Below are 14,907 nucleotides of genomic sequence, written 5' to 3' on the forward strand. Positions count from 1 at the left end.
TGATTTTTGTAATAAGTTTGGGTTTTTATTGCTACTGTACAGTTACAAAAATACCCTGAAGTGAAAACGCAAATTCAAACAGCAGTGCAGTGGTTTGACCAGAATATACATTTTTAAATAACACGCAAAATGAGACAAGGATAACCCAAACACACAGATGGCATCTTGGAGGTCTTAATATTTTTTTACATTTTATTAACAACTTCTCCACCATGGCAGCTTGTGACAAGTAACAGCATTTGAACCTCGTGCCTCCACAGAGCCCTGTGACCTCAAAGGGGAGGGCTGGCTCACAAACACCTTCACAGAGTCCTGTGAGCTCCAAATGTGAGGGCTGGCTGGAAAACACTGATCCCAGTGACCTCCAAGGGGAGGGTTGGCTCACAAACCCCTGCCCAGGTCTGATGCTCACAGTGGGCTGTGGGAGGATCTTGCACAGCTCAGGACTAGGACTGAGGTGCTGATATTTGCTCCATCTCCTCCTTCCTAACAGAGAAAGCTGGGTCAAATGCTGACTACTCATCCCTCCCCTTGACAGCCCTTGAGGGAGCTTCCAGAGTCAACTCACAGCCAAGGCAAATGCAGCTCTTTGCAAGAGAAAATACATGGACTGTGCAGTAAGAAGTGACTTTATGTCCCTGTCCTGACAAATTCAAGACACAGCCCACACTGTGCATATCCTCTGCCCCACCTCCAGCTTGACTGTGTTCTAAACCAAACGTCTGCTCAGCTGGACTCCAAAATGCAGATAAAACCTCTAAACAGAGTGTTGAGAATGGATATTGCAGGGTACACGCTGCTGGCAGTGGAAATGGTTGGAGTTCTGAGGTACAATGGTTGATCTGCTGGAGGGAGAGGTTTTGTGTGATGGTTTTAGATGATCCCCTGCACTGCTTCACAGAGCTCCTGCTGCACCCCAGTGCTTCCAGTATGGAGGGCTGGCTCCTTCTCCAGCTCTCTCAGCTCTCACTTCAGTGGCCAGGGCATTTTTTTGGCATTATGCATCCTTCAGGATTATTTTTGTTTGCTTTCTTGTTGTTTTTCTATAACTTAAAACAGGTTAAAACCAAGCTACTCTAGCCTAGCACAGCCAGGGAGACTTCCCAGGAACTAGTACAGCAGTGGATTTATCACTATTTATGTACTATGAGCATCACCTGGAACAGGAATTGTGCTCCATACTCTGGAATGATGAGTTGTGTAAATAGTTTTGCATATCCATCCATTACCACTCCTGCTTTGGCTGGTTTGGAGCCTCCTATGAGGAGCTCCAAACACCTCCGAGCTTTGGGCAGCAATATGAACACATGAGGTACAAAGTTGCCCTAAAAAACTATTAAGACAGTTGTTATTTGAAAACTTAAGCTGCTGTTTCACACTGAAAAAGCTTTGATGAGTGGTTTTCTCCTCCAAGCTTACAAGGATAGAAAAGAGCTAAAAATAACCTACATACTTTATTCCTGGTGATTGACAAGCAGGAGAATTTTAAAGGAGAATTTTTGCTGCTTCTCCTTCCTTGCTTTGTTTGGGATTTTATTTTTTTGCACATCAGTCTAGAGCAGCAGAATTTACCTTACTTCTATTTACAGGCCAGCCTGGGGCTGGTGCAGTGACACCAGTGTTCCCAGACTGGCTTCACAAGACCAGTAAGTGCCTACCAGTGCTGATCCTATTGTTGATATTCCACTTAACAAAGACAAGGGCTCAGCTCAGCTCCCACTCCCAGCCAGTCCAAGCCCAGTCCAGTGGTGGGAAATGGCAGTTTCCAGCACTAAAATGGGAAGGGCAAGTCTAGAACACTTCCAGCAGCTTGGAAATCACAGCATTAAAATTGTAGTCGATGCTACAAGCAATGGTATTCAACAGTGCTGAAGGAAATGACAATACCGATCACTAGCAACCATGTCTGTGTGCTGATTCCAGCTATATTCCAAAGAGAGGGAGCAATAAATTAAGTTTTCAGCTCTTAATAGAGAAAAAAATTACCTCCTGGGAAAAGGAAACTGCCCTTTGAATCAGCAGAAGGACTTCTATGATGTATAAATAACTAAAGTAGTGAGGAAAATTATGTGAACAGGGAAATTTTTTGATTGTGGCTGTTTGTGGAGACGCCTGACTTGACAGACTGATTAGCTGGGATATCAAGGGAAATCTGATTCCACTAGTTCATCCCATGGCGGTGGGGCATTCCCGGGACACACTGGACATGCAGTGGGGTCAGACAGTGGCAATGCAGCTGTTCAAGGAAGCTCAAGGCACTTGGTTTCTTAGATCATTGCCTTTGCCAACAGCAGCTTCCCACCAACCCCTCCCAGGGCTCCCCCTTCCGGAACACCTGCAGTGAAATGTGGAGGACTGAGCATCTCCCTTGGAAAACTGCCATGTCAGGGCACGGGACGCAGCCTTGGGAAGCCTGAGATGACAAGAATCACCGACACAACAAACGCTTCTCTAACACACGCACACTTTGGGGCCGCACGGCTTCGGGCGGCGACTTTTGGTACAAAACACAACTCCCGGGGAAGGGGAACCTCGGATGGGGGCGGGTTGCAGAGCAGGTGCCACGTGGAGCTGGAAGGAGTTTGAGCGAGTCGTAGTCCCGCCTTTGGGCAGCCGCTGTCCCGCGGTCACTCCTCGGGGCCGCGCTGCGGGGCACGGCCGTGGACGCGCTCGTAGAACAGCAGGTACGCGCTGGCCGCCAGCACCTCCTGCAGGCTGGCCCTGCGCACGGAGTCATCCGACACCCAGAGCCACTGCCCGGGCACCGCCAGGGCCCCCCGCGGGCTCGGCGAGCGCCGGTAGGTCACGAAGTGCCCCGAGTGCATGTCCCCGTGGTGCACCACCACCGCCATCAGCCGGTACAGGTACAGCGGGGCGCTGCGGGAGCACAGCGTCAGCACGGGGAAAACACACACCACGGCACCCCCTAACTGCTTTTGGAACAAAGATGTGGCTCCACAGGTGGAATTCCAGCACAAGCTGCGGCTGCCCCACCCGTGAAAATGTTCAAGGACAGGGCTTGGAGAAACCTGGGCTAGTGGGAGGTGTCCCTGCGCAAGGCAAGGGGTGGGACTAAACGAGCTTTAAGGTCCCTTCCCACCCAAACGATTCTGGGATTCTGCAAAAAAGGATTACCAGGAGGAGCCTCAAGGCTGATTTACCAAGTAGAACCATGGCAGGTGCAGCTGAAATCAAGCTCGTTAAATACAGTGTTTGAAAGAAATGTATGAGAGATCCCGAGCTTGTTAAATGTTTGAAAGGAAATCTATAAGGGATCCCGAGCTTGCTAAATGTTTGAAAGAAATCTAGAAAAGATCTCCAGCTTGTTAAATGTTTGAAAGAAATCTCTAAGAGATCTATAGGAGAGAAAAGAACTACTAAAAATCAGCCAAGAGACAAGGGCAGGAGCTGGGACTGATGTTAAATTCTGTGCCTGTGCAGCCTCATGACAAAGACAGACTAAATGAAGACAATTTGAAGGACAGACAGGGTACAAATCTCTAACTTACCTGCACTCAGGGAATGCAGCAAGTGGAAAAGTTCCTGGGGACATTAAAAACGAGGAGGAGGAGGCACCATTCATGAAGAGTGGTTTGGTACCAGGGGTTTGTTCTGCTTCTGCCAGAGGAAGGAGACAGTCAGTAATTTAACTTAAATGCTACTGTTATATTGCTAATAACAGCACTTATGATAATGTATTTTACTTATTCTAATTCTTTACCCATCACACTCCCTTCCAGATCCAGAGGACTGCAATATCCAAGCACAGCAGTGATTGTTTTTACATGACAAATATAAAAATTACCATGTTCACAAAATCCCGACTGAACGGATTATTGAGCTGCCTAAAGGACGGCCCTACTACAGCTGGATTTTACAACTGTTTTTCCAGAATTCACCATTCCCAGCATTCCTTCTCTGCTTGTCCTGGAGCCTTAGAACAGACAACTAACAAGAAAAATCCAGGCACATTCCAAATTCAACATTCCTTCATCCTCTGAACATAAAACACTTGAGTTCTCTGCTATCTTTTATAATGTTTTCTGATTTTTTAAATATTTAGTAGGATAAAATTAAATGATCAAAACTGAACTGTAGCTTTGGAACAGTGGCTGGGAAAGGGATTTCTCCTTGCCCTCTTTGCACAGATCCACGATAAGATGCTGCTCTTGTGTGCATTCTGCACATCAGAATGTTTTCTCAGTGAAATGTAGAAATACTTGATATATTTTATTGGCAGAGTACCTGGAGATTTCACTGCTGTCCCATCCTTTGTTCCAGGGGTCTCCTCTGGGGTTTTGTGGCTGGATTTTTGCACAGGAACTCGGTATTTGTAGATGTCCATGACCAGGAACTCATTGAACTGGACGTGCTCGTGTCGCTTCAGGGGAGTGCCTTGGTTGGACCAGCTCAGCCTTTGCAGGTGGATACACAAACACTGGGGCAGCTTCAGGAACATCCCACAGGAAAGGAGGATCAGAACACGTTTTAAATGCAAACAAACGGGTGGGAAGTCCAGGGGACAAGGAAATGCATCCCTGAGCTGTTCCCTTGTCTCTGTGTGGGCTCAGTGGCAACAGCGTCCCCAAGACACGGCAATAGCTCAGACCCTTGAGAGATTCCTGGGATGGGCTAATCCTCAATAACTAATGGATTGCACAGGGGAAAAAGGTCAAGTAGTTATGAATAGATGAAATCAAGAACTGATGCAAGGCATGACCCAGCCAAACTCACATTTAAGTGTTTTGCTGAATAACAGTAAAATATTCACATTCTTTAGAGTTTGATGTTTAGCTGAACTGAGGCCTCAATGCCCACAAATATTTGCCAAATGAGTTTACTTTTAAAAGTAAAACATTACAATGGTCTAATAGCAAGAAATGGACATGAAGCAACACATCAAAGAAAGGAGTTACTGTATAACAGGATTTAGAAAGAGGTTTGGAGGGTTAGTTTGCCTTACCTTTCCTAGCTTTAATTGCTTTACAAATGTTGTTCTCTGGTTTTCTATGCTTTGTCCATTTAGAATTCCTTCTGCCTGGATCTGAAATCAGAAGGGAAATAAAATAAGGCTATTTGGTTACTGCTGTGTCCAATTCTACATCACAGTGCAGGTCTGCAAATTGTCTGTCTAGAACTGGGCTCAGGGCATTAACGACACCTAGGAATTTCTTCAGAATTCCTGGCCTATCCTAAAGGATCAGAATTCCAAACCAAAATCAAGCAGAAACATTTCCAGAACAAACCCCACCTCCAGCTGATGTTTCTGTTTGTGTTCAAACAACACCAGAACAAATAAATATCCCAAATACTATCTAAATAATACCTGGCAATTACAGAATAAAACATTTTTAAGTTTTGTAATAGTAGTAATAAATAAAGCCTCAAAATATTCCCTGAGATAAGAACTCCATGTTAACTATTTGAAATCCCAGGCAGGTCAGAGTCTTTCCTCAAGTCATGAAGGAAAAGGAGTTAAAAATTGAAGGCAGAATTGTGTCAGCAGGGTTAAAACTGAGCTCAAAGGTTGTAGAAATTCCAACGACCTACTTTAGTGCAGTTATCACACACAACATCCTTCACAGACTCGGAGGAGATGAAGTGATGGAGGCAGTGATCCAGTGTCATGGGACGGCCCTGAGTGCCAAGAAAACCCAAAGTTACTTGCAGGAATTTCAGACACTGAATTTTAGGAAAGGATTTTTAATAATTTTTTCCAGAGAAACTACAGAACTGCACAGTTATTTCCTGAAAAAAATGCCTAAATGGCTCTGGGTGTAGCAGATGGATAATGTAATTGTGGGGATCCTTCCTCAGCCTGGATTAAACATGGAAAACATGGAAGCCTGTGGGTAAGAACAGCTGTGACTCCCTGTGTGACTCCTTCACTGGGGTTTTAAATCACAGATTCCTGTCCTATTTTTCTCTAGTTCCAGCATTTCAGGGGTCACTTTGTGCTCTCTGAGCCTCTACACAGGAGAAACACAGCTTTTAATTGCATTTAGGCTTCCTTCCTGTCCCACCCCACTGCCAGGGGTGAAGGGCATCATCTTCAATGATGGTATAAACCAAAACCCAAATAGCACAACATGTGTCCAAATCCCAATCCTGGCTGTCCAGGAGTGCACTCTGCAGGCAGGAATCAGAACTTCCACAACTGCAAGTCTCCCTGTCTGGGAAGACAAACCACTACCAGAAATGAAATAACAAAGTGTTAAAATCTGAAAATATCCTGCACATTTTGCCCCCCAAAATCTGCAGTGTTTTGGCACTCGAAGTTTATCAGAGCCAAAAAGAAATGGAAACAATTCCCAGTTGAAATCACCGGATGGAAAAGCCCGTGTGGGGTAAAGTGTGAACTGGGAGAGCAGCTGCAGGGCACCTTCCCACAGTGGGGAGCAGCCCTTGGGATATGATCAAATCCAAGGAAGGACAAATCCTTCACCAGGAGAAAAAGAAAACCCTCCTGGTGTCCCTGTGTTTGTTGTACTCATTGGTGATTTGCACCAGCATGTCAGTGAGAAGGTCCTGCAGTAGCACCACAGGATTATAAAAGGGCAGGAAAAGAAACTCCTTAAAGTAGCTTTAAATTTACTCTGAGGTTGCAGCACCTGAGAAAGGCACTAGAGAACAGAAAGCCACAATTCCAAGGGGACAGGCTGGATCCTGGAGCAGGGGGATACGTACCCACACAGCTGCTGGAATGCTCAGGGACAGGCTGTCGAAGGTGTCGAACCTCACAGGGCTCTGCAAGAGAACATTCCACATATCCAGGGAGCCAGAACTCAGGTCAGGCCAGAAAAAAACCCAACCAAACTCTCACAGGATGAACATCTGCCCTGTGCTGTCCACAATTCCCTGGTGGAATGGGATCCAAACCCCCCACATCCCAAGCACAGCACCAGGAACACCAGGCCTAAGGCACTAACTGGGCCTCTTCCCGCTCCTTTAAATTTGTTTGCAAGGTTTAGAGAAGGAAAAGGACAAATGAACTCCTACAGTTTGAACTATAAATGAGATTTGTTTTTTGCATTTCTTTTCTTTATCCAGGTTATCTCCATCTCCTCATTCTAGATAACTGGACTGAAAATTAATTCCCCTTTGCAATCTTAATACTTGTTGAATTAACAGCGAGTCCTAAACCACTACCCATGGGAGTGCATTGTCAGGTAATATTATTAATTATATTATATAAGATAACAGCTATTATTCTGTTTGATGAAATAGCTTTTATCCCCACAAAGTGGATCAAACTTCATTTCCTTCAGTATATTTAGTGATAAATAGTGATAAATTCTCATTCCTCACCAACACCACAATAAACAGCTGAAAAATTAAGTCCCTTTTCATACATATATAAAAATATATATTATAAAAACATATATATATAAAATATTACATATTTTCACACATGCATTTTATACATGCTCATGTATATATTTTATATATATTTATTCCTTCAATTATTTTAGACAGATAGACAACTGAATGAATAAATAAATAAATAAACATAAAACCAGCTGGTTTTGTACCTGGTGCTCACAGTGTTTGCAAACCATGTTGCTGGTCAGCCTCCCATGGAAAGGATGCTGAGATTTCCAGTGGTTTGACACAGGGGGAAGAGATCCTGCAACACAAAGTTGCAATTACCCTTTTATTTTCCATACATCCATGTTCATCACTGTAATTCCACATTTTTGCCCCACAGTAACAAAATTAACTGCTCCAAAGCATGTTCTGGCCCGCTGCTAACAATTAATGGGGGTTTATTTATATTTCTGAGGTGTATTTCAGCCCCATACAGACAAAGAACAATTAATATTATTCCCTTAATAAACAAAGCAACTCCCCTATGAATATTCATATTCCAGAACAGATCCTACCTCTTGTTCTGCAGCTTATTTGCTTTGGGGTTGTTTCTGGTTGCTACAGAGGAAGATAAAAAGATTTCATTAACCTTAGAAACAATTAAATATGTTCCTATTTCATCCCTAATTGGCTTTTCTGGCATTAGAACAACTGTGGGAGTTTTAGTGGCTCTTTTTATTTGAAGAACAAAAAAACCTGGCACAAAACAAATTTATAATTTACACTGTTAATAAAATGAATAATTAATCTACAGAATTCTCTGCCTCAGAGCACTAAAATATGAGGTTTTATATATCTTTGTATGTATTTTAGGCAAAAAGAGATAGAAACTTTCCATCAAGTTTATCACTGAACTGGAGGATAAGATAAATTTTACCTCCATAAATGTCTATTTTGCAGTTTTCAAGCCTTTTTCATTATAAGAGTAACTGCTGAGATGGACTCCTGCTCTGTGCTAGTATTTAAATCCCTACATTTAGTGGATTTAGGGATGCAAAACCCTCAGGAAAGTAGGATCAGTGTAAATTCAAAGACATTTTCTTTAAATTCTTTAAATTGCCTGACAAATGGATTAATTTCTATCAAAGAGCAGCTTTGTGAATGTAATAAAAATATCCTGAGCTTCTAAACAGACACTTGGCACAGTTGGGAATCCAGGCAGATTCCAGGAACTCCTCCTGCTGATGGAATAAAAGGAGTCACCTCCAGGGCCTGCACATCAAACAGGTGGGTCACACGGGGCTGCCGGTCCCGTTCATCCTCCAGGGAAGAGGTCAGGACATGGAACAGCTCATGGGCATCCTGGGAATACAGTGAGAACCAAAACACTTCAGAACACACCCCAGGAGGGCTGAAATAGCCCGGGAAATCAGGGAAAAATCACAGCTCAGAGCCCATTTTATGTATTTATTAATGTAATATAAATATATAATAAACATTACTAAATAATGTTGTATAATGTAAATATATAATACCATTTAATGATAGTACATAAATAAATAATAGTATATAAACAAATATATAAATATATTAAATATATTAATTACACCCATTGTGCACCTGTTGTGCCAAAAACCTCTATAACAGCACAGAGTATTAAAGATATTCTGGGCCATATAAACTCACAAGAAACTAAAACACTTGGAGGAAAAAACAAAAGAATTTAAGCCCAAATTCTTGTTTTCCTTGAATTCAATAAAAGCTTAATTGGAATCTATCCTTGGAAATACAGAATGTATTTTATGAGTGAGATATTGATGGAGTTCATTGACCAACTGCACCCAGGGCTGCAAACGCTGCCAAGGAATAGAAATCCTGGAAAGGTTAGAAATCTTGGATGGTACAAGTAAGAAAATTGGGAAATGTGAGTGGAGTCCATCCCTGGAAGCAAAGCACAGATCCATCAGCCATAGGGAAGGTAGGGCTGGATCTCTGCTGGTTTAATCTGGTTTAATATTCCTGGCTCTGCTCTTCCAAGTCTGAAGGTAATCCTGAGGTCTGGAAGCAGGCAGGCTTTCCATGAGGAATATCCCAGCAAACTGTAAATGCCATCCCTCAATCCCATGGTGGTTTCCCATCCCTTTTTAAAGCAGGACTCAGCTCTGACATCAAGGGCAGTTGGTCCCATAGCTCCAGGTCCATTATCCCTGGCCAGGGGTAAGACCAGGAATGTTCCCTGACTCACCTGCTCTTCAAAGGAGGAGATCTGCCACCTGTTCATCCTGAGCACTTCCAGCAGGCAGCTGGCATCCAGGACATCATCCTCTGTCACCTCCTGGCAGGACAGAGCTGGGGACAGGGCATGGACAGATGTCAGGGGAGCCAGAAATGGGGGGAAATCACTATTTCACAGCTCACAAACCCCAAGTTAAAGCCCCCTCATCCCCACAGCAGCTCAATGCACGTCTTAACTGGCACCATTTTAGTAGGAACATCCCAAGACAGAACTTCCAAGGGACTTCCTTTAAAACAAACCCCTGTGAGAAAAGCCAGGGAGAGCCAATGGGTCATTTTGAAGATGTGTCTGAGATGAATTTAGCACAGGGACAAGTCTGAAACGAGTCACCTCGAGCTCAGAGGCTTTAATTTTCTTATCCAAAATCATCCAAAGTATCTCATTTAATAGTCCAGATTTTCTGGAAAATTTAAATCTTGGGAAAAAAAGCTTAAATTCCTTGCTAAGGATTTCTTTTTTTATAGAATTCTGCCCCTCTGTGAAAGGTGGTTGAGCTTGGTCAAGGGGTTCAAAATTACAGAGGGAAATTAAACAGGGAATAAAACCACAGGAACTTCTTTCTTTGGGAAAAAAGACTAAAAATTATAATGTTTATGGTAAATATTTTATTCTTAGTTTACCACAAGAGGAAAACATTCCAATACCTCTCAGGAGCTGCAGTAAAGTGACTGAAAGGTGTTGGTGCTCCTGGGACTTGCTCTGCTCTGTCCTGTACTGGGCTGTGAACTCCTCCAGCCACCTGATGAAGGAAGGGCAGGAGGACAAGCCCTGGAGCAGGGAGTTCATGAAACACGTGTTTCCCAGGTTCAGGAGGCCTGGGACAAGCCCTGCAAAGAGAAGTGTGAGAGGTTACACCATTAAGTCTGGGAAAAACATACCATCTGTCAGCAGGAATGTTGTGTTAGGTGCTATAATGGCGTGAAAATTAAATTATTTCAGTCTTATTTGTTATCTCATAGAATCCCAGACTGGTTTGGGTTGGAAGAGACTTAAAGATAACCCTGTCCCACCCCCTGCCACAGGCAGAGACACCTTCCACGAGACCAGGTTGCTCCAACCTGGCCTTGGACACTTGCAGGGATGGGGCAGCCACAGCTTCTCTGGGTAACCTGTGCCAGGGCCCCACCACCCTCACAGGGAAGGATGTCTTCCCAATATCCCATCTAACCTTGCCCTCTGGCAGTGGAAAATAGAAACGGGTGCCGTGCCAAGGTGTAGAAGACAGAAGCCCACGGACTGAGCGACTCAGCAGCCCCATTCCCAGTCCCCCCATTCCCAGTGCCGCTCCCCCCCCCAATTCCCTGTCCCCCCATTCCCATTCCCGGTACCTCTCCGGCGCCGTCTCCTGCCGCCCATGGGCCCCCACAGCACGTACAGCCCCGCCGCCAGCGCCGCCGCCGCGCCCCCCACGACACCCCAGTGCCGCATCACCCTGTGCCTGGAAACGGGAACGCGGACATGGGAACGGGCACGGCCACGGGCAGGGGCACGGGCCGGCCGGGGAGGGGAACAGGGGAAGGGCAGAGGGAGAAAGCGACAAGGGAGAAAAGGGAAGAGGGAAAGGGAGAAGGGAAGAAGGTAAGGGGAAAGGAAAGGGGAGAAAGGGAAGGCGGGGAAAGGAAGGAGAGAAAGGGAAGGGAGAAAGGGAGGGGGAGAAGGGAAGGGGAGAGGAAGGGCAGAAGGGAAGGGGAGAAGGGAATAGGGGAAATGGAAGAGAAAAGGGAAAGGGAGAAGCGAAGGGAAAAAGGGAACGGCTCGGCCGAGATCTCGCCCCGGCCACCCCAAGCCCCCTCGGCCCCCTCTTCGGTGTCCCGACCCCCTCCTGTCACCCCCGGCCCCCTCCCCCGTCCCTCCTGTCCCCTCCCCTCACACCTGGCCCCCTCCCCCGCCCGCAGCAGCCGCCGCACCGGACCGTCCGCGCCGAGCCCCAGCATGGCCGCGCCGGAACGCAGACGCGCGGGCGGGCGGACCGGGGGGGACCGGCGGGCGGGGCGGACCGGGCGAGTGGCGACGGCGCCGGAAGCGGCGCGGGGGGGAGCGGTTATTGCGGGGGACCGGCCATGGGGGCGGGAGGGCCGCGGGCGGCATCGGGGGGACCCCGGGACGGGGTGGGGGGACAGCGGGGAGAAGGGCCCGGACCGGGGCCGACGGGCCGGTACCAGGCGTGACGGGCCCATAAAGGGCCTGGCGGGCCCGTACCGGTGTGACGGGTCCGCACCGGGGATGACGGGCCGGTACCGGCAGTGACAGGCCTGTACCGGTGTCCCGGGTCTGTACTGGTGCGACAGCCCCGTATCGGTGTAACGGCCCCGTACCGGTGTCCCAGGCCGGTACCGATGTGCCGGGCCGGCCCCGCAGCCCCCGAGCAGGGGGCTCAGAGCCCCGGGGCAGCGGCGGGACCGCCCTGTGCCAAAGCTCTGGTGGCGCCGGGGGAGGTTCAGTTGGATATCGGGAGAAAAACCCTGGAAAGGGCCGTCCAGGGACACCCCAGCCCGGGAGGTGTGACAGCCCCGGAGGTGGCACTTAGGGACACGGGCCCGGGGGCCCTGGGCCGGGCTGGGGGAGGAGGGTTGGACCCCACGGGGGTTTCGACCCGCAGGGGTTCCATGGCCCGAGCCAACATCCCAACCACCCCTGGTCCTGCGGGACCCCGAGACCGCCTTTAAATGGAGCCTTTGCGGTTCTTCAGGGACACGGAACCGCGGCTGGGCCGGGCCCAGCTGAGCTGAGACCAGCTGAGCCAAACCGAGTCGGGCTGCGCTAAGCTCAGCCCAGCCCAGCTCAGCCATGGTAAATCCAGGTCAGCCCAGCCCAGCCGAGCCAAACTGAGCCCAACAGATCCCAGCTGAGCCCAACCGAGCCAAGCTGAGGCTGGCCCAGCCCAGCCCAGCCGTGCTGACCTGAGCCCAGCACAGTCCAGCCCAGCTGAGCCAAACCAAGCTGAGTTGAGCTGAGCCATCCAAACGCGGCAGAGCCATGCTGAGCTCAGCCAAGCCGAACCTGCCCGAGCCAAACCATGCCGAGCTGAGCTCAGCCGTGCCACACCGAGCCGGGCCGTGCTGAGCTGAGCCGAAATAACCCCACTGAGCCAAGCCCTGCCCACCTAAACCAAGCCGAGCCGTGCTGTGCCGAGCTGAGCCCAACGCAGGCGAGCCAAGCCGAGCCCAGCCGAGTCCGGCTGAGCCGAGCCGAGCCGAGCCGAGCCAAGCTGAGCCCAGCTGTGCTCGGCTGAGCCGAAATGAGCCCAGCTGAGCCCGGCTGAGCCGAGTCCAGCGAGCGAGCGGCTGCGCGGCCCGGCCGTTCCCGCCGGAGCTGTCCAGCCCCATCCCGCCTCTCCCGGCGCTCCTGCCGTTCCCGCATCCCGCTCCCGCTGCTTATCCCGATCCCGCTCATCCCGATCCCGACCCCGCCATGCGGGAGCGATGAGCGCAGCCGCCCCGCCCGGCCATGGAGGAGGATTTGTTCCAGCTCCGGCAGCTCCCGTGAGTAGCCGGGGGGGGTCCTGCCCCTCCGCCCGCGGGGACAGCGGGAATCCCGCCGGGTTTACGGGAATTCTGCCGGGAAGGGGCTTAGGCCGCGGGAAACAGGCCATTTTCCCGCTGTGCTGCCCGGGCTCAGCATCCCCAGGGATGCAGGAACCGTTCGTTACATAAATTCCGTCGATTTGGGGGGGTTTCTCCTTTGCATGGGGGTAAAAATCAGGAGAGGTGGGATAAAACCGTGCGAGTGCCAAGGGCTTTTGGGAGAGGGAAGGTAGGAATCGCCTTTGCAGGGGGTTTATCTGTAAATAACGCTGTGGAGGCTCTTCCTCCCCATCCTCCTCCTCCTGCCGGGAGCGACTGCGGAGCAGAACCTGCCCTGCAAAGGGGCTTTTGGAGAGGACCAGCGACATTCCCAGGGGTTCTGGAGAGGCAAACGCTGCTGCACAAGGAAAAGGCTGATATTTGCCAGGAACTCTTTGCCTTTGGGATGTGGTCGCTGGATCTGGGCACAAAAGAAAAAAAAAAAAAGTAATAAAACCGTTGTGCCTTTAACCCCGGGGTTTCCTTCCCTTTCCCTCAATGCCAAGTGTTTCCTTTAAAACCAACCCCATTTCTCCCAGTGCTCCATTCTCAGGTGCTTTGCAACATATTCCTATTTATAAACCCTTGGCTCTGCAAGGCAGGGAATGAATGTTTAAAGTTTGTGTTAAATATTCATAAGCTCGTGTCAATGACAGAGCAAACTGTCCCATAACACTCCTGATAAGTTGGGAAATGGCCACTAACTCCAGTTATTTCCAGATCCTTAGTTAGGATGCCTTGAGCTTGTCAGGAAAAGGAATCAGACATTATTTTATTGGACTGGTTTTCCCATTTTTTAAAACAGAACTCAGGAATATGCTCCAAAGTGTCTCCCAGTGCAGGTGTAATCAGGTGTTTTGTGCTGGGAGATCTTGCCAATAAATGCAGCAGATCCCTGAGATGTCCCAGCAGTGGAGGATTTTGCAAGTCTGGAACAGAAAATATCCCTGGGGGTTTTTTTCCTTCATCTGTGTCAATTTGTTTCATATATTCCTGAGTGATAAATGTATATTTTGATTTGCTGCACTGAGGAATGGGGCAGGTTGTTTTCTGCTCAGATTTGTGATTCTCGGGGCAGTCTCTGCCTTTTTGAGAATCCATCACCTCCAAAATTACAGTTGGGAAGATGCAGAAACTCCAGCTGGATCAGGGACACCCTCAGCAAGGTGACACTGAGCTCTGTGATGGGGTCACATCCTGGAGGGAAGGGGCGGATACAGAGGGACCTGCACAGGCTGTGGCTGCTCCATCCCTGGAATGTTCAAGGCCAGGTTGGATGGAGCTCTGGTCTAGTGGAAGGTGTCCCTGCCCACGGCAGAGGGATTACTAAATGATCTTTAGGGCCCCAGACTAACCAAGCCCAGCTCCTGGAATAGCCCTTGGAAGTGTTAATCCCTGTTCCTGGTTTCAGGGTGGTGAAGTTTCGCCACACCGGGGAGAGCTCCAGGTCGGATGAGGATGGAATTTCAGGAGAGCACGAGGTGCAGATTGAGGGGGTCAGGACAGAGCTAGAACCTGTGGAGCTGGAGGATGGAGCTGCAGTGCCAAAGGAATTTGCCAACCCCACGGATGGTGAGTAGGTCCCTGGTTTTCCTGCCAGGGAAAAGGTGTGGCCTCTTTATCTAACTGAGGTGGATACACTGGGTTTGGAAAAGTGAAAGACCCCCAGAGAAAAACAGGAAACAACGGCATAGGCAAAATATGTTACATCTGGAAATCTTGGTTTAATCACCCCATTCT

General features: G+C 48.6%; 2 protein-coding genes across 4 annotated transcripts in view; one reads left to right on the forward strand and one right to left on the reverse strand.

Annotated features, from left to right (window-relative positions):
* Positions 1–11,870, reverse strand: USP30 (ubiquitin specific peptidase 30). 3 transcript variants are annotated; one of them, XM_039384148.1, is made up of 13 exons: positions 11,804–11,870; positions 10,933–11,042; positions 10,249–10,431; positions 9,554–9,657; positions 8,572–8,670; positions 7,884–7,926; positions 7,533–7,627; positions 6,688–6,747; positions 5,551–5,637; positions 4,964–5,044; positions 4,246–4,447; positions 3,510–3,618; positions 1–2,877 (listed from the first exon to the last, which is right to left on the reverse strand). In XM_039384148.1, the coding sequence occupies exons 2-13, from the start codon at positions 11,030–11,032 to the stop codon at positions 2,628–2,630; spliced, it is 1,413 nt and encodes a 470-aa protein (XP_039240082.1). In that variant the 5' UTR covers positions 11,033–11,042; positions 11,804–11,870; the 3' UTR covers positions 1–2,627. The 3 variants fall into 3 exon arrangements, with proteins under 3 accessions (XP_039240082.1, XP_039240080.1, XP_039240079.1); XM_039384146.1 differs by lacking the exon at positions 11,804–11,870 and adding an exon at positions 11,764–11,777; XM_039384145.1 differs by lacking the exon at positions 11,804–11,870 and adding an exon at positions 11,517–11,533.
* LOC113982758 (SV2 related protein) overlaps positions 11,781–14,907 on the forward strand; it is an 18,630-nt gene continuing 15,503 nt past the window's right edge. Inside the window, exons 1-2 of the mRNA XM_027711261.2 lie at positions 11,781–13,086; positions 14,579–14,739. Coding sequence (XP_027567062.1) covers positions 13,052–13,086; positions 14,579–14,739 — 196 coding nt within the window. The 5' untranslated portion in view covers positions 11,781–13,051. The remainder of the gene's footprint in view (positions 13,087–14,578; positions 14,740–14,907) is intronic.

The sequence above is a fragment of the Pipra filicauda genome, unplaced genomic scaffold (genome assembly GCF_003945595.2).
Source record: "Pipra filicauda isolate LSUMZ 115617 unplaced genomic scaffold, ASM394559v2 scaffold33_size4404698_pilon, whole genome shotgun sequence".
NCBI lineage: Eukaryota > Metazoa > Chordata > Aves > Passeriformes > Pipridae > Pipra > Pipra filicauda.